This window comes from Aplidium turbinatum, chromosome 10, assembly GCF_918807975.1.
Source record: "Aplidium turbinatum chromosome 10, kaAplTurb1.1, whole genome shotgun sequence".
In the NCBI taxonomy this organism is placed as follows: Eukaryota; Metazoa; Chordata; class Ascidiacea; order Aplousobranchia; family Polyclinidae; genus Aplidium; species Aplidium turbinatum.
Window position 1 is genome coordinate 13,570,090 of NC_137481.1, and position 22,979 is coordinate 13,593,068.

A 22,979-nucleotide genomic window follows, 5' to 3' on the forward strand; every position below is an offset into this window, starting at 1 on the left:
TGCGGTGTTGCTGAAACCTTGAATTCATGATTTCGTTTCAAATTTTAGATAGAGAGACATAGGCTATTGCTCCTGAATCTAGATCAAGATTTGGGAATGAAAGGAAACTTTTACATGGTTTAACGTTTTCAAGGAGTTTGACGATGCTCAGCTGGAATTACCCAGTTTGAATAACTTTTTACATTTTTTTTAGTTTAGAATAATTTTCATACAAAAAGTTTGGAGCCTGCTTAAGAAGTTTTGTATCGAAAGTCCATGGGTCTACCGTGTTTCATCATAAGAAATACATTACCAACGGTTTTCTTTAATGTATGAACAAATTTTAAAGCCCAATACAGTCTTTGACTACAGCAATTTTATTTTAAAACAATCGGCTTGAAGGTAGTATTGACGTCACATCAAAATCAGATTGTAACTGCCAGATTTTCAGTAATTTTTGTTCGCAAATGAATAAACCGATCGATTTCGTTTCTTCGATTGTTCGCAAATGAATAAACCGTGGATCGATAATAGATTTCCGCACAATGCGCTTCGCTTAGCTACAGTAAAGTGGTTACCATAAGCAGCACATTTCCTGCATGGAATAGGCTACTCGAAAAGCAAACAATGGAAAGGAGTTAAATTCTTAGCAATGCTGTTCTTTTTAGTTGCAGCTCGTGTAATATGATAAAATGAGCGGTGCTCACAGCTTTGTAATTTTTTCTGACAAAGGAGAAAATGTGAAGTTTTCACAAGAAACTTTGATGCAACACAGTGATTACTTTCGGGCCTTGTTTGATTCAGGAATGCAAGAAAGCCAAGAGAGAAAGCTGAAATTAAATTATTCAGAAGGTGTACATGATGACGAAAGAGCAACTGCAATAACTCCTTTCAAGATTTCCACTGTAAACTTCATATTAAGTTTTTTGGAGTCGGATAGAAAAAAAGTCAGTGTTGAGTTCCCAAAAGCCGCTTGTCAGAGGCTGGTTAGCTATTTTCGTCAGCAAAGCATTCACTCAAGCTCTTCAAGCAGTAACAAGGAAAACAGCTGGGCATTAATTCACTGGCTTCTTCATGCTGATGACAAGAAAATAAAAGAGTTTCTTGTTGCGGTGGGTTATTTACAATTTCATGGAATTGTCAATCTGTTAACAGACTGCCACGCTGAAAAAGCAAGGAAAACAATTCCGGTTGAAATTGCAGTGCGGATCTTACCGCATGCTTTAAATAGCGGACTAGTATTGCTTCACAATTTATCCATTCAGTCAGTTATGGAAAATTACATCGAGTTTTTGCAGTTAACGCATCGAAACAACATCACATTTGAACAATCGATAGCAACCAAGATAAAGCGGCTTAGATTTGGTTTGGATAATGAAATCCAGGGTCTGACAGCAATATTTCGAACTGACATCACCTTAGTCGAAAGACGAGGTTTGCGTTGTGCTTACGCCATTATTCAATTCGAAAACTGCACCAAATATTCTTCTAAGGACAGTTCAATATCTTGGAAACCACGTCTCATTGAAACATTTGTAATGGAGCCAAAAGAGGACGTTTTTCATGCGGCTGTCATTGATAACTACCTTTATATATTCACTTTGCAAATGTGCTATGGTAAAAACGAGACAACATTCAAGGTATACCGATTTAATCCTCAGAAACACAGGGACTTGAAAAAAGTCACCTCGGAACCAACACAGCTAAATTTGGTAAGCAATTTCACACAGAAAGGACAAAAGCTCTCTTGCAAGAGCAGTGAAACTGACACAGAAGTAAAAAGCCCATTTCAACATGGATGGTGCACAGATTTACCGCATTTGAAAAAGCCCGGTCGTGTCCACAATCGCAAGGCTGTGGTTGTGCGGCGATGTTCAGAAAGTTCTGACGAGAAGAACTCTTTTATTTATCTTTTGGGAGGAGACACGATGTCGTGTCCTATAAATTACTCTAAAACGCGAATAAGGGTACTTCGGGTAAAAATGCTTTGTGACGTGGATTGCTTTGATCCCATGATGAACACGTGGAAAATTTGCAAACACTTGCCGATTCCCGAGTGCAAACCAAATGAAGGTCAGTCTAAGATTCTCTAACTTTACTTTGACATAGTTTCTTTTCTTTAGGCTACTTAACTGAAAATATAGCATCACGATGTTTCGTTTAATGAACCGCTAATGTGGTGGCTGAATGGAAATGTTTCTTATTCTTTCAGGCAGGGGTTTATAGTTTCGGGTTTCGAGAAATCTCTGGTTTCAGAAAAGCCTTGGTCCTTTTCTAGTTCGGGTCATATTTAACAAATAAATAACCGTATTGATTGTGTTGTTTCTTGTGCAAGGCGGTGAGGATTAGGTCGGGGCTAAGTTGGGGGGAAAATGTGAGAACATCGTAGCTTTCATATTACACATTCAAACAAAAGACAATTAAATCAATCTAACATTAAAAGTAGCCTAATGTAAAATATTACTGTAAAAATATAAATCTAGGTTGCATTCAATTAAGGTAGGCCACTGTTTTTAAGTTCTAGCTGGATCTCAAAAAAAAAAATTTATAGAAGGGAGTGCAAGCTTGCGTTTGCGTAAACATACTATCAAAATTTTTGACATGAAGCGTCATTTAATTCCTTATAAATTTCATCTTGACTGACTGGTTAAAAGAATGCGTATTAAACAAATGCGTTTGAAGTAGTATATGCACTAAAATAATATGCGTTTTCTGATTCAGAGACATCCCATGGCATGAACAAAGGATTTCGCAAAAACAAAAGCAAGACAGCAAAACTGAGTGAAAATCTCAAGATATTTTCAAGCTTGACTGATGAAAATATATGGTTTCGAGTTCAAAAGCCATCAACCCCAAAACGTAAAGTTGGATTTGATTCTGTAAAACTTTCAAGAAGATATAACGAGGAGATGAGCTTGACTTGCCCTGCTACTTGTTCAGGAAACAAAACGGTGTATTTTCCTCATAACTTGACAAACACAGACCTCTATCGGTACGAATCTTCTCAAAATAAATGGACAATAGAAACGGACACCACGAAAGTGTCCACGCCAATTATATCTGAAGACTACGATTTCTCTTGCTCAAAAGCGGAGGTCTATTTTCCTAAGTCTTCTCTATCACGTGAAAGCGCCAATATAGAATGGTATTGTTTGGAAATGAACAAGACCAACGTTCAAAACGAAGATATACTTTCACTTGTAAAAACTGAGATGTCCACTGATGGTACGATGCTCAAAAGAGAACTACTTCATCGTCTCCCTCCACTGGAGAGTGCGAGGCAATCTGCTGAAAGCAATCAAGACCAAATTGCTGCTGCAGTAAGTGACATTGACATGCTCCTGATGAATTCAACCATCGCTGTACCACGTCTCTTTCAACTGTACTTTCCCAACCTTTCATCATGAATGCGAAAATGTACTAAGTTCTCATTTAACTTCAGTGATGTGTTTTCGGCATTGTTGCAAAGCATTTTATGTTGAATGGCCATAACTCGCTCAAAGGTGAGAAGCCAAAAGGTGAGAAGTCCTTTCTCAAAAATGAAGTAGCAATATATTTTTATCATAGCCTAATATCGCACTACAGGCTTCACGGATTTTTAGTTTCTTGATGCTCAATAGCCTACATGACAAACAAATATTTTCTGAAAAATTTATAAGCAGACTACGTAGGCTAAGTAATTGCAACATGTTCTGGTATAACTCACCAAACTGTATTTTTAGCCACTGTACCGTTGTGTTTGTGTCAGCGCAAAGCTGTGAACTGTTTGTCACTGTCTTCAATTTTTTTCCGTCAAATGCTGCTGCTTTAACTGTGATTAAAAAATACAGTATTTAATCACTTTGCTTGTCACTTTTATATTTATCTTCTATAAAATTAAAGCTTTAAAACGTTTATGAATCACAAATACAGAAGCGATTGACATTACATTATATCATCAATTTGGCTCAGATTTAAATTTTTTTCCATTTACATAATTAAAGAAGTCGATTAGGTCAGTTACAAGTGTTTTCTCATTCAACGATTGTTACAGGGTCAGCTTAAACATCCATGTATAAGTCTAACTCTAACCGCTACTTTATCAGAAAGAATTGTGAATTAGCCCTAACTCGTGTACAGACCCCTTAACCGTTATCGCATCACTATCGTTATCGCAAAAGAGTTGTAAATTACCTTCCAGATCGTTGTTGCAGTTTATGGTCTTCTTACATATACCATATCTTCCGCAATTGTCACATTCCAAAGCACTCCAGGTTGGACAAGTTCCTATTTTGTTCAACTGTGTAGCGCTCTCAAGTATTTCAATGAGACGATCATTTACGGCCACTTGGTGAAGACAAGCGCTCAGCGAAGAAACCAAGGGCACGTTTTCAAAATGTCGAGACGGCGTGCCTGCAAAGAACATGGTGACTAGCCCAACTACAGTTTAATCTTACACATAATAAAATTCTCAAACAGGCTTAGGACAAAGCTATTGGTATACAAACAGATATATTATTATAACTTCCCTGCTTAGTTTTTCTTCAAAATCTCAGCAACGCGGCAAATGAAAACATTATCCAAATGATAGTGCACTGTCTTTGTAGGTATGCTCATACCTAAATGTAACTCAGATTGATTGTTGACGACCAAAGCGTGGTGGAATGCATCAGGCAATTTGATGGTCAAGGGATTGCGTCCGTTAATTTCAAGTGCTACCTGCATAAATAACAACACACTGAAAAATAGCGTAATATGTTTCATATGTTGCGAAGTGGTAAAGGAGTCGGCCCAACGCTCGAAAACATAATAAGTTCGAAACTCCCTTGAAGCATACGGCTGTGTCTTGGCCAGAAACAACGGTATGCTTGAAGGCAGAAATTTCCTTTCCTTCTTGCTCACTTGCTATAAAATGCAAGAATATATCTGAACTTGACAAAAATCCAATACAAACCTTATTGTGATCAAGAAAGCTGCTGCATTTAAAGAATTATACAACAGTGACATAACTAGAAAAAAAATTTTAGAGGGGAAAAAGCAACTTTTGGGGGGCAAGCGTCATTCAATATGAAATTACAATGGTATTAAAACGTTGTAATATAATAAAAACATTTCTTAGGAGGCGTGGGCAAGATAGAGTTTTTAAGCTAAGTCCCTACTCCCTGGAATACAGATGTTGTTTATTTAAAATGTGAGAATAATTTTAACAGTAACCTGAAAAGGTTTTGCATGAACAATAATCTTGCCTAGCTGGCCGTACTTGTAAGTCAGTGACAGAAATCTTCACGAACTGCTTTTCCTGATGCACTTTCATTTGGTTTTTCGACAAAATCCGAAGAGTTTTATGTTTACTCTAAAAATATAATATATAATATAACAAACATGACAATCTCACTTTAGTATATTTAGGGAAGAAAAACAATTATAAATAATAGCAATTAATTTTCTATATTAAAGTATATGTTAATGTAAACTTGTGTTTACCTTGACTTGATTGATTTTACAGCAGATGTAGCTATAACTATGCACAACGTACTGCACAGTTGTCGCATTCACAATGCATTGCTACCACGGCATGAGACCCGCTGCCGTATGTCGCCTACACAGGTCCACGTGAAAATATAAATGTTTATATCTCTAAAATAAATGCTTGGAAAGATAAACCCCATGTCTATTTCTACTATTTAAGTCATGAGACATGGAAGACGCAGCGGCAGTCGTCACGTTATAGTGCCAACTGTAGGTGAATCTCACGCTGTAGGCTAATAGGCTATTGTAGACTTCAAGCTAAAGTGGAACCCAAACTACGTCGTCTGGCGTTCCATATCAATTAAATTTATAAACGCATAAGAATGTATAAGGGAAGTGATACTTAGTTTTACCTTTCCGATAGACACTGTTAATCTCCCTCGTTCCAGTCCAGCACCAATCCATGCCTGAGACTCTGCATTCGTATCAATAAATAACAAAACTCCATCAGCGCTTTGAGGAGTAAATGCAATACGAATGCTGTCAATTTGGTAACTTGAGTTTTTGGTCAGCCGAAATTGACGAGAGACCGAATCTTGAATGCTTGATAGGTACGCAGCAACGGGAATTCTTGCGTAGCTGGCACTCTCCATTGAAATTGCACGAAACTGGTTTGTAGGAACTGTAGACAAATAAAAAAAGAGTTATTTCAAAACAAACAAAAACATTTTCATTGAACGATTAGGATCGAATTATTTTCTTGAACGACGCAGACCGTTTACCATAGTAAACCAACTGAACAAAAAAAGCAAAAGACTTGGCATAGGCTACACGTAGCAGAATTTTTTATGATGTGCTTTAAAATGCCTAAAGATTTTCAAAGCAGCAATATGCAATCGTGGCCAACGCAAAACTTGTTGTCAGTTATTTTCTCTTGTTTTAGTCCGTTTGATTCCATCAATTCCGATCAACCGTATTTTTACCAACAAAATTTTTGTCTATGCTACTGTACAAAAATATTTAGAGCGTTTTTTTATGTTTAAGAAACAAGGAACTGATTACCATTTTCACGAATGGCCAAAGATAATAAAATGTTTCCATTTCTATAGTTAGCTAAAAGCACAGTGAGTTACACTCCAGTTAATTGCTTTGGTATCACACGGAGAAGAGTTGGTTGGTGATTGAGGAGCATTTAGCTCATTTGGTATTTGGAGCAATAAACGAGCTTGATTGCAAGGCTTTGGCTTTAAATCAACTAATTTGTATTGCAACAAAGCAAGTGGCAATAAACTTTAAAAAGCTTTGAAATGACATTGCCATAAAGCTGCCGGGTATTTTTATTGTTTTACAGACAAGTCAGTTTATTTCTATTGAGCTTCAGTTGACGTTAAAATGAAAAAAATTAGATACAGCAATGCCGCTCGGTCTTTTCAACAAAAATCATTTACTTCATTGAATGACTGACCTGACGTAGTCTAAAGATTGAGAATTTCCTTCAGCCTACGTGTCTATACGCTGTAGGAAATTACCAAATGATTCACAAGCAAGAGTAATTGATTTCCCTAGGGTAAGAACCGGTAGCCAAATATTTTAAAGTTACAAAAAGCAGAGAACGGTTATCAAAAGAACGTGATAATCTTGTGGGTATAAAGAGGAGTTATAGAAGCAACCAAAAATACTAGTTGCTGACTCCCCGTTTGTTCTATATCTAAAATACTCAGTTCAAAAACGCCAAATACGAAAATCGCTTGACTCCACAGCACTCTGGTTTCATTTGCCAGCAAAGCCTAGGAATCTTTAAACTAACATATTTACTAAAATTCATGCAACTGACAACCTCATGGGGTAGGCTACTTGGTCTGGTGTACCAAAAGCTGAGAAAAAGAAACATTTTCAATTAAAAAATCGCCCGTTTGTTGTGCTAGCTTAACTGCAATTTGATAGTCAGAATTTGCATCTTGGAGCTCGTCGTCGTCGTTCGCATGAAGCAGAAAATTTGTGGTAAGTCGAAAGGAAGGACTCGGAGGCAACTTTTCTTCAGATCGCCAAGTGTGCGGAGGCCTGTTATTCCGTTGGGAGAGGAATAGATGGGACACCCAAAGATGATGTGGTTGGCTGTTTGCTCCGTCGCACTGCACTGACACCCAGCAGAGTCCCTCATACCCCAGCGTGTCAAGCAAGCATTGACACGCCAACTCCCATTCTTACTCGGTTCAGCGTCGCCCACTCCCGTATCTGAAGCTCACCACACAGCGTCACCCACTCCCGTATTTGAAGCTCACCACACAGCGTCACCCACTCCTGTATCTAATTAACAGTAGGCTACACTATAGCCTCTCAATAACCAGCACTTACCATTCTTAAAGCTTGAGACAATGAAGGCGAAAATGTACAAATGATGATGTAAAACAGCCAAAACTTTCATTTTCAAAGGGCTATACCTTCAATTAAATTCATTAATTCTACAAATACGACTTAAGCTAAATGCCATCTCTACATCCAAAATTGTTGTGCCTATAACCAGGGCCTCCGAGAGAAGTCAGCACTGGTCGGGAAACAATACGAAAAATGGGCCCCATAATATTTTTTAGCAAATATACAACTAATTTGTATCTTGCGTTGCATGTTCGTGTTAAGCTGAAATTAGCCTACTTTCCTCAGCATGAAAAGAACTTCGTTCAATGTAAAAATCATCAATAATAATTAATCACTGGATTACACTTGCAGAAAAAACGCCATTGAGGCAAACTATTTTGTCTAGAAAGCTTTGTAAACACACAATAGGCTTACAGGCAACGAAAATAGTTCAACCAAGCATTTAATTCAGGAGTGTCCAAACTTTTTCCCACGCGAGCCAGATTTGATAATAAGTGTTCGCGGGCCAACAGCCACAATAATTTTTCTGAAAACTGCAAGTTGAATTTATATGATTTTTGTGAGTCTGCAGGCCAAAAATAACACATTGTACAATAACAGGCGCGGGCCAAACAAAAACGTCTCGTGGGCCGGAGTTGGCCCGCGGGCCGGACTTTGGACATCCCTGATTTAATTCGACCCTTTCTGGACTTTTTGCAATGCAAAGTTGCGGATCACAGCATCAAATGATAAAATTTTGCGGCGTCTGAATTGATGCACATTGCACAATATGTATAGTTAGGCTTTTCAATCGGTTTTGAGTCATAGGCCTACTGGAGCGCAAACAATTCTTTACAAATTTCAGTAATTGCTAAAACCACGTTCTCAAAGCGCAACCGTTGGAGGTAGCTACCGAAACACAAAAAAATCATAACAAAACTATTTGGAAAAACCTTTCGAAAGTTGCAATCAATGATTCCTTGTATTGATTATGGGGTGGTTCGTTCTGGTTTGCAGCTGAAGTTTGTTGTGTGGCTTTCTGTCAAAAGTACCAACTCATCCAAAATGTCTTGAAAAATGTCATTGTTGTAGCCTACAAATGGTTTAAATTTGTCCCACATGCCCGCAACTGCACAACAGACATACGATGAAATCTTCATGGAACTTCAACATCATCGACGATATGTTTGAGTTTGTTGATACATTTGTCAATTCCAACAACTATCGAATCCCCTTTGCAATGTACGGTAGAATACATTTCCTTCGAATGATTCAGCTAGTTAAGTGGAGTTATAAAAGTGTTCTGTACTCAGGAAAAGAAAAAAATTTTCTTTTAAATTTATAATCGCCACTGCAACTTTAGCTTGCGAGGAGTAGCCTACTCTTCTCAGCTCTTACTTAGATTACATCTTCCTTTAATTTCATTAAATTCATCAGTGAATCTTGTTTAGGACAGTAATCAACATAGGTTAATGCAAAGCAGTCACAAATTTAAAACTGCTAGTTGTAGGCTACTTTAGCATTGACTCAGCTTCCGATCAAGCTCTTGTTGGTTACAACTTGATGCATTTAAGAAACGTCTTTAGAGCTTCAATAGAAAGCTTTAGAGCTTTAGAGCTTCAATATAAAGCATTGGGTTTGACTGCACCACGCCTTGATTACCCTCTCGAAGTCAATTTTCTTTGCAAGATGATAGGACAGCTTTCTTTAGATTTTTTAGAATTTTTCCTCTGACTGGGCTATAACTTTAAAGATGCCACAAGCTTACAGATAATCAATTACTCCAAAAATAATAAGACATTTGAACAACGCTGTCTGTAGGCAACATTATGAATTCCAACTGGATTTAGCCTAAGCAACAACATCCATAAACAAAAAACTCAAATAAAGAAAAAACTCACTACCTTCCAAAATTACATCATGAGAAGCATGACCAACAAAAGGCTACTTGACCATGCGAAAACAGAAGATCTTTTAACTATGACAAAATTACGGTACATCCAATTGCAACAATAATAAAATCAAAAGTTTTAAAACTGTTCGGCCACACTAAAAGATCACAATTCGGAATCAGCAAAGTTTGCACAGAAGGAAAAGTAGAAGGAAAAAGAAAACGTGGCAGACAACCAAAACGATGGCAAAACAACATCCAATCATGGACCGGACTCAACTTGGCGACAGTGGGCGAGCTGGCTCAAAATCGCCACTCTTGGAAGCAAATAACTCATGTTGATGCGCAATCTGCTGCAGGCAGAGATGATGACTGATGATGATCCATAAACAAAAAATATACAGGATTTACTTTCTTTAATCGTGCTTGGACTCAGGGCCGGATTTAGCTGATGGGGGGCCCGAGGCACTTTTAGATCGGGGGGCCCCCATGCAAAAACCATCTCTACGTCTACAGTAGCATCAGTCCAGTACTGCACAGCATTTTGCAGAAACTTTAAAGGCCAAAAGGAAAAAAAATAACACAAAATCACATTTTAACCACATAGGGGGGGCCTTCAAAAGTCGGGGGGCCCGGGCAACTGCCCCCTCTGCCCCCCCCCCCTAAATCCGGGCCTGCTTGGACTGATACCTTTAACTTTCCCAGATAACTTATGTTGGATACAACATCCTATGCCTGGCCAACGCAGATTTTGAAGTTAAGGTTCAGTTGTCAAGCAAAAATAGTTTCCGTTTAGCTAAAACAGCACCAGTTTTCAAGTTGAAACTATCAATACAATCGAAACCGTTCAGTGATACAGAAATCATTTCAGCTTCAGATTTTACGTCTTGAAGCTGTTCAACATCGCCTACTTTAACACAAAAATGATTTGTTCTTGATGAGAACCATCGAGAGTGACATTTACAATGCTTGAGAAATACTTGGAACTACGCACTTCATTTAAGAATTTGTTGATTATTTATTTGGTACATTTTTACTTTAGTACTAAAAATGGCCCCCCTCAAAAGTGCAAAAACAGAAAACTACTCGTTTTTTCTTTACAATGTTTTGCTAGGGGGGAAACTGGACCGACTTTCCCCCCCCTCTCGGAGCCACTGCCTATAACTCCCAAACTGTGTGAGCAATTTTGTTTCAAAACAATATAATGTTTTGGGAATTAGTTTCAATAAAAAGTCGTTTTCTACAGCCCTCGGCTTCTCCATAACTTTGTTATTTAGACCTCCATTCTCTTAGTATGTGAAAGCCTACGTTGACTTTGACTGTGCTTTATTAATATTGACCTGGTCTGCGAATAGAGTTGGATCAATAACAATGATTGCAATTTCAAAAAACTTTACCAAAATAATTACATTTGGTAAGTTGACACCAGAACTTATGTTGAGCCACTAGTTGGGGTTCAAAAGGATTCTACATTGCTACCTAATTTTTATCAAAAGCAATGCTACTTGTCTTTGATAAAATCGAACTGTAAAAAATCATCAATGAACATAAATGTTGAAACTTTTTATTGTTGTAATTGAAAAGTGTATTATAATTTAAAATTTTTAGAACAATGTAATTGTAATACGATTAAAAATTTTCATGATGTAATTGTAGTAGGCCTAATTGAAATAGAAATTATGTAATTGATCCAAATCTGTCTGCTACTGCACTAGGGGTACGCTTTTAAACGACTAAAGAAACCCCTTTTTGTTGATTTTTACAGCATTATAAAGTTCATCAACTACTTCTTAGTGCAAAACCAAGTTATGCCGGTATCCTATTAAACTTGTTTTTAATGAGGCTACGTTAGTGCGTAGCCTTCTTATGGAAGTGTTTTTTATTTTTGTTTATGCGAAAAAAATATAGCCTACGTATAGGCTACATTACTTTTAACATAAACAAACAAGTTAAAAACTTTTCAACATCGTTGTGTTCTCATCATGGATAGGCTAGCTAAGCAATGATTCTACTACATCTGCAATATTTATAAAAAAAAAAACTGAAAATCAAAGATTCAATTTGGCTATGTTGGCCTACTAACTGCAAACGATAGCTCTGAACTGCTAGCCTATTATATTACTTTGTTATTTATATTAGGCTACGCGGCTTGTGGCCTATATTTTTTCTCACGTAAACAAAAAATAGGTTAAGCCTATTGCCGTTACGAAGTTTTATATGTCCGTGGTTGTGGTACCACAAAGTGAACTCTCTACTAAAGGTCTGCTTTTTAAAACTACGTAACCTGGATTGACGACAAGAAACCTGTAAGGTGCTATTCTAAGTAGACTATGCAAATTTGGTCACAAAATGTATGTTTAGGTTAACCTATTTTTGCCTACAATCTATTTTTGCAAGATTAGCTTACATCTCAAAATGACAAACCAATTAGCTTTGTCTTGGCTTTTGAAAGGGCTAGCCTATAGGCTACTTATTTTTTGTTACTCTGTCAACGAAGCCAACTTCAAAAGAAGTTACGTTTCACTAGCAATTCCCTCATTCGAATCGATTACGTTCCTAAGAGATTCAGATTATGACCTTTTTTGGAAAAAAGTCAAGAGGCATGATGGAATTGAATACAAAGCGATCGGAAAACAGAGAAAAAGTTCTCTTGCCTGGCGTGAGATTTGAAACTAGTTGAGCTACAGCCGATAGGCGGCGGAGTAGAATATTCTCCTATGATGACTTAATGAAACTTCTTGATGTTTTTGATGTTACAGCCTAAATTTGTCATGGGTAATAGTTGTCACAGCGACAAGAATTGGATCGATTACACAATTCTCAGTTCAACTACATTACATTAGGCCTACGCCATGAAAAATTTAATTACATTAAAACTACATTGTTTTAAAATTTTCAAATTACAATTAGGCCAGGCCTACTTCCAAATGTAATCAATTACACGCTGCAATTACAAAAATCAAATGCTTCAATATTTATTTTCACACATGATTTTTTACACTTTGATTTTGTTGTAGTCTACCACAGACACACAAAACAAAGTAACTATAATGGGTTTAGGCTTACTTTATTTTTATTACACAAAGAAATGAAAAAATGTGCAACACAATTAAAATATAGGCTACTTTCAAACGTTTTCGACCCATAGCTACTTGTGACTTCATCAAGAATTACTTTACAGAATTAGAAGATTAATTTGTCTATGCACTGCCACAAGTTCTTCCAGAGTTGAAAAAAAAAAAAGATTTTGCAACATCTCACACCGTTAAAACTAAAAACCATTCGATATTTTCCTGAAGTTTATGACGATGAGCTTGATTTAATACGAAATTCATTCACATTATTGATGGAAAACCTTCCAGATAAATTGCAGGATGAATTTTTAGAACTCAAAACGGATACTTGCGCAAGAAACTTAGGCTATTCAGAGAAAAATCAATCACTGGATTTTGGTCTTTAATGTGTAATTCCAATCCCAAAGTGGCAGAGAAAGCTATTCGAAGTATCCTCCCGTTTGCTTTCACTTATAGTCTAAGCGTAAAACGTTTTGACCTGGAATAAATTGCGACCTTAACAAACTAGGTATCGTTGGAAAGCTTAACTCCTCTAGATTAAGATTTTCACTCTCCTCCAATCAGAGACCCTTGGCAAAAAAAGTTATGGCCGTTTTTGAAGCAACACCTTGCGCCGCTAGTGGCGAAACTGTATTTTTCCTTTTGCACAAGTTTTTAGGCTCATTTTTAACTTTTTTCCCTATGTGTATAAGAAAGAGACAACTCACATATGATAAAATATTATTTATATTTAAATGACGTCACTCTGACGTCATCAAATTAAAATTGCTTACCTATTACTCTCAGCCCATTGATAATCGCAGATCCAATACATTTGTTCTAAAAAATCGTTTTTAGACATAACGGAGCTTCATATAATGATTCAAGGGGGCATTTTGACCCCAGGTCCGGTTTAATGACGAAACTAAACGCTACAAGTGGCTAGAGTATATTATGGGCATTATACAAAAAATGCGAAAATTTTTAAAACTTTACTTCAATAATTATGCCGTGGAGTGTTTTTGTTTTATTATCTTTATCCTGCATTGCGGGAAAGCGGACTTGAGCGCTATGCATCGGTGTACGCCTTCCGACGTACACCTGACCCACGCTGTAGCCGACTGCAAGGTCTGTTTCCGGTTGTCTACTCTACTTATGACTTAAATTTGGTACTACCCATTACTCGAAATCGATCACTGGGTAGAGGCAATTATCGTAAAGTTTCTTGCCCAGAGAAACAACAGCAAGTGCGGCTGGCTGGAGTCGAACATGCAGGCTCTCGACTGCGAGCCCAACGCGCTAACCACTCGGTCACTGCTGCCAGTGCCCAAGGCGTGTAACTATTGTTCTTGTCGACGGTGAAAATTCGACTCACACTGCTAGTGGATATGCCATGTCTGAGGAGTACAGCTCAACTATCCAGTGGAATCTTTCCGGTAGCTCAAATTTGGGCAATAGGCTACACAAATAATAATATTTATTTGCATCAGACAAAGCTGTCAATATACAAAACAAAGAAATAATACACAAACTGCAAATGCACAAAATCTCACTAAATAGGCTATCTAACGTTACAAGTTTACAGACAATGGTACGGTAGTGTTGCAAGTTAGAAGAACTGAAAGTATTCAGAACGATGAAAACAATCAGATGACATGGCAGCCATCAAAACTAGATATCAGCATACATAAAATTATTATAATGAAGACGATAATTTGATATACGATGGCAATCGGACCTCATCAGGGAGGCAACAATAGAGTTTGTTTGTTTGTTTATCTTTATCCTGCATTGCGGGAAAGCGGACTTGAGCGCTATGCATCGGTGTACGCCTTCCGACATACACCTGACCCACGCTGCAGCCGACGGCAATGTCTGTTTCCGGTTGTCTACTCTACTTATGACTTAAATTTGGTACTACCCATTACTCGAAATCGATCACTGGGTAGAGGCAATGATCGTAAAGTTTCTTGCCCAGAGAAACAATGGCAAGTGCGGGTGGCTGGAGTCGAACATGCAGGCTCTCGAATGCGAGCCCAACGCGCTAACCACTCGGATACTTCGCATCTTCCAACAAAAGAAAAAACATATTTCCGAAGTAATGCATGAAATGTTATAATGTTGCACAAGACTTGATGTTCACGTACGCTATAATGTTTAGGCAAATTGTGTATAATTCTAAATGCATTATTGAAGGCAACACGCAGGCGATTAATGTTACGTTGATGATAATTTTCCCACAGATGACATGCATACATTGGAGTACAATATGAACGGAATAGAACGTTTTTAATATCACTGGAGCACTTGTAAAATTTTGATTTTAATTTGTTGGCAGAACAGATAATTTATTGAAACATGATCAAACCGTCGCAATCCTCAGGGCAGTCTTCTTGTACACAACTGAGATTGCAACAAGTTTCCCCACGACACTCTCCACATGCTGTACGCACTTTAAGCTATGTTTTCTGCAGCTGCAAGACATTGTACCACATTGATTTTTTGTTCCTTTTTTGCATTTGCATCGTACAACGTTCAATAGCCATTCTGGTGCCGGATCTAAATTGGCCTTTATTGGCATAACTGCACCTGCTGCGTCAGCTTTCCATCCCCATTGTGCGAGATCCAAGATTTCAGTGTCAAGATGCTTCCACTGACATACCTGAAGCAACAGTTTTATATCAACTTAGATAAATCAAGTCCTGCTGCCATAAAATTTTTGATTTGTAGTAGCCTACACCACATGTTTATGCTAGTCATATTATAACGCAACTTGTTTTGCTATAACTTGCATCTTTTCCTTACCGCAGTTTATTAGCGCAATTTGCTGTAATATTTTGAAGTTACCGACAATAAACAATTTTTGAAAAATATCTTCAAGTGGTATAATCTATAGAGCAAAGACGCTTTTATACTAAATGATTACGGGTATTGTGTTACAATACCATTAGGCTACGCACTATTATTTCACCTGCAAATGTACTCTGAAGGAATGAAAACGAATTGCAGCTTCGGTGGGTGGCAATCTTTCAAGGATGAACAGTGGAAGCTGTTGCAACCATCTGCATGTACTTGACGTACCGTAGTTGGCCAAGTGAATCGGCAGGTTTTGCACTAAAGCTTGATGGATCAACAAAATATAGCATTACTATTGGTGAATCTCATTCAGACTGGTAGGCTACTCAGCAACATTTTCATTTCTTCTTATTTAATTAACTGTGCACCAATACAGTCCCAGTAACTAACCTTTTCAATAACAAATCTCTTCCAGCATCAGCTATTTGCTCACGTGTAGAATCTAATCTCCCAAATACATCAGCAGATTGTTGAAATTCTTCCTTCTTCAGGTAATTGAACATCTTTAGCTTTCCTAAGCAACAAGACAGATGACATAATTAATCATTGTCACCAAATAATGTGTGCATACACTCCATGCATTGGCATTCCAAATAAAAGTATTACAATATTAGAATAATATTGAGTGGATTTGGTAATGACTGCCATCTGAATTCTTGCATATCTTTTAAAAGCTGATCAGAAAATGGTAAAAATGTATATACTTTCAGACAAGCATGGTTTAAGCAGTTCAGAAATATATAAAACACTGTAACAAACACTATAGATAAAACACTGAAAGCAAGATTAAAATGTACTGCTACCAAAGCTGATTAATTATATTGGTACCTTGTTGATATATTGCAGAAGTTGTATCACATCCACTCCAAGCATGAGCAAACAGCAAGTAATTTTTGACACACCTCATGCACCTTACAACTACTTTCGCTCTCTTCTTTTTCTTTTAGATGTTGATAAAGATGACTGTCACCAATGTTTTGTGCATAGCTGATTAATGTCTTCAGTCCACCTCGTTTCACTTCTTGTAGCTTTGATACATTATGAGATTGGCATTTGATGCATAAACTTTCATTACAAAAAGCTTGATTCTGATTTTCCATTATTCAATTATCTCCATAACATCTGAAAACTAGTCTATCAATTCTAACTGTTTAATAAACTAAGCTATACAACTTAGAAATCATTACCGGTATTTCATAAAAATCTTTAAAGCTGTAAAGAGAGAAAACTAACATCAGACCTGGGAAAAAAATGGCCACACAGAACATTTGCTCTTTCAAACTTAATCTATATCTGAATATGTTATAGCCTTTACAGGTGGTCTCAGAAGTAACAAGAACCATAGCTCCTACTGGTAGGCTGGCCTCCTTATTTAACTGATAGTGTGTGCAATTACCAGAAAACGTATTGTTGCATGGATATCACTAGAAGCTACCAGGTCTCAATAAACACCCTTCCTTTGTCAGTTTGTGCACCAGTGCACTGGTAACAGTGGCCTACTACTACTACCATACTGCATTCATTGGTACAAATACTTCACACCTGCATGCACTGCCATTTAAAATCCAAGATGTTAAATGAAAGAGAACTCAACTAAAAGAACAACAGTAAATTCAAAAATTTAACATAAGCTAGAGATGATAAGACATGCTGCATGTAAAAAACATTTAGACCTGTTTCCTTTAACTTTCATCATAGCCCAGCATACCGTACTGTACACTGTTATAGGCCTAGTGCACCTGTGTAATGTGTATCGCCTGCTGCCCGGAACCCTATCTAACGTTTTGACTTCTGTTGCAAACCAAATTAAATGAATAACCTGACATAACTTACGGTACCGATAATGATGTTCTTGCAAACAGTTCCCAAAACAAATTAAACTACGGTAGGCTTGCCTGGTACGGTACTCAGTTCTGTGATATTTAGGCTAGTACTGCAGCCAGTGCAGAGTGGTAGATCAAGAATCTTTGCTGTCCCAAACCTACTCAGTACTGCCTAGTTACTTACAAACCTCATGGCTATTTTTTTTTTCTTTTTGTGCAACGCTCAGAGTTCAAGATGGATACCACTGCATGGCTAATAAGCTGGTCAGTGGTCACCGGAGCAACTTCGACTGCCAGAATTTTATACGGCTTGCTGTTTCTGCTGAAAACATAGCTAGATTAGCTGCGCCACTAGCGGCGCAAGGTGTTGCTTAAAAAACGGCCACAACTTTTTTTGCCAAGGGTCCCTGGTTGGAGGAGAGTGATAATCCTAAACTAGAGGAATTAAGCTTTCCAACGATACCAAATTTGTTAAGGTCGCAATTTATTCCAGGCGGCCCTATATTTTCGCATTTTACGCTCAGACTATTATCTATGCGAATCAGGTTTTTCAACTCTTGGAAATGAAAACAAAACAGAGAAACAGATTAGACGTGGAGAATGATATTCGTTGTGTTCTTTTCAATACTCTTCCACCACATTCATGAGTTGACGAAAAAAATCACAAGCTTCACACAGATTATTAAATGCATTGACTTTTATACCTAAAATGTATTCTTTGAATAAAATACGTTTCAGCACCGTTCTTCATTAATTAAATTGTTTTAGTATGAAAAGGAATATTAGGCGTAGTCTACAGGCTAAAAAGCTTATTGCTAGCGAAAGTAGGTCTATAGTATATTTTCCGAGACTTAGATTAAATATTAATGTAAACGAATTTTTAACAAACTAATACGGGTTTATACGGGGGAATTTAGATTTGAATATCGACTAATAGGGTCCACCGGATAAAAAAGATTGGGAACCACTTGGCTAAGCAGTGTGACCATGCTGATTAAGAAAAAAAGTAAATAAAAATAGAGACATATTTAAATGTACTAAAATACAGACATAGACTACTGCTTCTGTTCATAGAAACTTTGATCAATCAATTCCAGTTTCAAATTCCAAAGTTAGCTCAGTGGTTACGCGTCCGGTGTAGCAGTCCAAGAGTTACTGCAGGCCAAAAGTTACAAGGGTTGCCAAATATTTCATTTAAATTTTATTTAATTTTTTTTTTGAAAAATAATTAAATTTTTAACCTCTTAAAAGGTCAGATCAATAATTATAAGTATTTTGTAATGTTAACTAAAAAGCTTGCATTAGTTTGAGAGCAATGAATTCACTACACTTAGTTAAAAAAAAATTCGCTTTTCTATCGATTGCGAAAACGCCGGGCACCCCTGGTAACTTTTGGACTGACAGTAACTTCCAGACTGCAACGGCAGTAACTTTCAGACCGCGTATACGCGGTCCAGAAGTTACGGTAACTTTCAGACCCTAGTAACTCCTGGACCGTTACACCGGGTCAAGATCACGCGGCGCTGGTTGGACTCTAGGGGTGTGCGCATGAGTAACGCATTTCAGGACTACTCTTCATTCAGCGGCAATTGGTGAATGGAATAATTCCCCGGCAACAACACTTCAACAATCAGAAAACTTCACTCTGCCAATCCCAGTAACCGGCCCTGCGTCAAGAGCCTCTACAAACATGCGAAGCTAACAGGAATAACCTATCAAGACTTTGTCAGTCCGAGGATAAAGATTCAAAACCAACCAACCAAAGGTTTTACAAAAGTTACAAGTGATTTAAATTTTTGGCGATTTAAATGCAATTATTAACTTATTTCACCAAAAAAGTCGTCAAAGTGATAAAAATGCCAAAAAAGTGCATTTAAAAACAAATTAAGCAAAAAGATTATAATTTTAACAATTTGTAACAAACATTATAAACTACAGAAGTGACGTATGCTAGTTTTGACAAATAATACGAATTTTAGTACAAAAAATGTGGCAGCACTGCTTCTAAAAGTACAGTTAGGCTACCAGTCAACATAGTTTTATCTTTTGTGAACAATTTGATGACAAAAATAACTAATTTGCACAATTTAAAGTTGTATTTTAATGATAATTAATCACATTTCAGTCCAGCACAGGCAACTGTTTCATATGACCGAATTTCCATATTTTGAATACCTACTCCTTGTCTTCTGTGAAAACGAAATTTTGTTTGTCCTGGTTTGCGGCAACCGCAGGCTTGGATTCTTGATATTAGGCTATAATTTCTCTTTGAGTTCTTGATCAAGTTTGAAAATCTTGGTATTCATTCATTCATAGCTTGGCACGCCAGTGTCGGAGCCAGGTAAGAGCATTGTTTGTGATGTTTTTGAGGTCGTTGTCATCACATGAAAAGCTAAGGGGGCAGTTGGTGAGGATGTGCTTCATTGTCTGATTGTCTAGGCCGCGATCACACGTTGGGTCAGGAGCCATCTTCCATCGGAAAAGGTTGCTTTTATTTCTCCCGACTCCGCAGCGGGCTCTATTTACTATTTAGGCAGCACCACTCTCTTCTCTCAAGGGTGGGAGTTTGTTGAAGACTACATGAACAGGCAGGTTTTCGATCGCCACTGGAACCGTCTTCGTAGACCTATCTGTTGCTTATGATACCGCTTATGATAGGGCCTTGCTTCTTAAACTGGATCAATTCATCAATCTTGGTATTAAAATGTTTACAATCGAATTATCTTCCTCATTTTACTAAACTTAGTTTATCTCCAGGTCTCAATTTATCACGAATCCAGTTTTTAGATTTGGACCCGGAGAGCGAAAATCAGACAGACGAAACGTTAAAACGGATCAGTTATTCTACGCAAACCACACGAGAATCACTTGCTGGAAAACGAAGTGTGGGGTACATTCAATTGCTTCCTAGGGATTTAGAAAGCGTTGTCTTTCCATCAATCCAATTAATCCTATAAAGTCACAGGTTTGTTACTGTTAGTCACTGCAACATGGGTAAACTCATGCAGTTTCATTAAGAGCATTGTATTCAACAATAAACGACCCACATTGCGTTAACAGCACATAACGCTCAATGTAAAGGAGTTGTTACACCTGTTTGTATAATACGTTAGTTCGCCTAAATCGTTACTTTTTTAAAATCTCCCTGGGGTAACAAATTAGAAAAATTCTAACTTATTCTTACAGTAATTATCATTTGTGTGATTAATTTCACGGAAAACTTCAAACTGCGTCAAAGAAATAAAAGCACAACGAATACGAGTCTTTATAGGGTTATGACAGCATTTTGGTCGGAACCCGAATGTTCTAGTTAAAGAATTGCAACTCCCGCCGGAGCTTCCGGCCTTTGGTACTGTACCTACTTCCTAGAATAAACATTCAATGCTCCAACCAAGCAGTTTTCGGTACACCACCTCACCAAGCGGTAATCAAACGCTCAAAGAAGGTGCTTTATGGCAGCGCTTTAGGTCTTTTAAAAGGGTCCATTCCGGAGTAAACTTTAGAGTAGATTTTAAATTGGGCAATGCTTTCTATCAACCCGATGTAGTATTGTTTTGAAGTTATTGAAAAATTTTGACATAGATTTAATATCAATGTTTCAGACAACATGTATTCTTGTCTTGCATTACTACAATACCACTTTGACACAAAAGATTAGATTTATCCAAGGTCATGAACTTGACCACAGCCTCCAGGTCGGGGCTACTATCACCTCCAGTCTGGAGAAGAAAAAAAAGCCGGAGCAGGAACTGAAAGTAACAATATGTTCCAACAAAAATTACCGCTTACACAACGCTGGTTACGGAACAAAAGATGAAAATACACATGCAAAGACAAATGGTAGTGGCAGAACTCTGAAAAAATATTAATAGAAAGTGAATATACATCAACATCTGCATCCTCAATTCCAAAAAAACATAAATATACAAAACCATGCTCAGCTTCTCACGGAAGCTGGTCATTTCAGCCTGGTCATACATTGCACGATGTTTGACAGCATAGTACTTTTAAACAGTAAAAAAACAATGACTATTTGAAGTATTTTTTTATGAAAGCTAAATGGAAGAACATACTTTGCGTCAAATCAGAAATAACTTGATCTGCTTTATAAATGTAACAAAGCGTTGCCATCCATGCATTAAACGTCATTGAAAGAATGCAACAAATGATGTTTCTGCTTTTATTTTCTAATCAAAATTATTAGATAAACACTGCAGTCACTGCAAGAAAAGTACAAACATGATCATGATAAACATCCATGTTTTTCAGTTTGAACACTGCCATCGGAAATAAGACAACAGTAACGATGCTATTTCCAAAGTAAATTGGTAAAATTTAGCTACAAAGCATTAAAAAGGAGTTATGACTCTTCAATTAAAATGTTAAACAAGGACACATATGGCATACCGGTAGGCTACATGGTTGCTAAGTCAGTTTATCTTGTTGTTATGTAAAAGCTTAGCCTTTGCATGATTGCAGACCGGTAGTTAAACAGATACACTTCACAGTAACAACAAAATGGGCTATAATATCACACCGAAAAATCAATAAAAGCACAATTATGCAGCTTTGCCGTGCGGCAACATGATTCAGATCTTTCTGAGTGTTGTTCGGTGTTTTGCAAGACTGTGTTTCAATACAAATTTAAGTGTTCTGTGCAGGGATATATCTACAGTATATCTACCCCTGGTTTGTGTCACAAAAATCGACAAAAACATGGAATGAAATATACCAACTGTCACAACAATGGAATATAGACGTAATGTAGAGTAGATGCTAAATATCAACTATGACAAATATTTCAGATTTAGGTTTTTTTTCGTGTACTTGCATCGCACTGTATGTGATGGCCTTTATTTCTGTGCCTTGTCCACCATGTCGTGACCTATCAAAATCTTCCCCATATCCAAGTGCTTTCATCTTCCAATTTTCTCTGTCAAACTCGACAATTTTTATTTCCCTTGCCATGAAGAAGTCATCAGTACAAGAAAGAAATAAAAATTCATCTAAAAAGTGAAATAAAAGGGATTCAAAGTCTGTGCCTTCAGCCTCAATTTCCACAGTTTTGTTTGGCAAAACCCCATTGATGTCTGTCATGTAATTGAACATTCCCATTGCTGCCTGCTCATATGCTTCTTCAATGTTATCACCCCATGAGTGGATCTGAACATCTGCAGTGTGATCAAGATATTCAAATTTTTTTTCCACTTCAAAATATTTGTTGCTGACACTATCCCCAGCCATCAAGTAAAAAGTATAGAACACTTAAAAGGCTAAACAACACAATTTAGCAATGAAAAAATTCCCAAAATAAGGTTAAGCTATGATAATATTTCGTTGTTAATTAAATTTCTTTATAAAAGATTACTGAAATTTAACATCAAGTTTGGTTAATTGTATCTTTATCCTCAGACCAAGAAAAATCTTCTTAGGAGACTTTCTTAGTCTTAGGATAAAGATTCAATCAGCTAACCAGATATCCATACTTCATGGTAACTTTTTTACTTGCCATGTAATCAATGAATGGAAGTCTACCTGAGTGTGTGGTTGCTTCACCGAGTGTAAATTCACTTT

At 37.2% G+C, this 22,979-nt stretch overlaps 2 protein-coding genes across 2 annotated transcripts; one reads left to right on the plus strand and one right to left on the minus strand.

The window, feature by feature from the left end:
- The first annotated feature begins 654 nt into the window (after window positions 1-654).
- LOC145778642 (uncharacterized) lies at window positions 655-3,906 on the plus strand. The gene is made up of 2 exons (XM_082590176.1): window positions 655-2,052; window positions 2,701-3,906. The coding sequence occupies exons 1-2, from the start codon at window positions 672-674 to the stop codon at window positions 3,384-3,386; spliced, it is 2,067 nt and encodes a 688-aa protein (XP_082446302.1). The 5' UTR covers window positions 655-671; the 3' UTR covers window positions 3,387-3,906.
- A 16,392-nt stretch (window positions 3,907-20,298) lies between these two features.
- Window positions 20,299-22,649, minus strand: LOC145778138 (tRNA-splicing ligase-activating factor archease-like). Its single transcript, XM_082589562.1, has one exon. It carries the CDS (start codon window positions 22,647-22,649, stop codon window positions 22,182-22,184), a length of 468 nt encoding a protein of 155 aa, XP_082445688.1. The 3' UTR covers window positions 20,299-22,181.
- Between the last annotated feature and the right edge of the window lie 330 nt (window positions 22,650-22,979).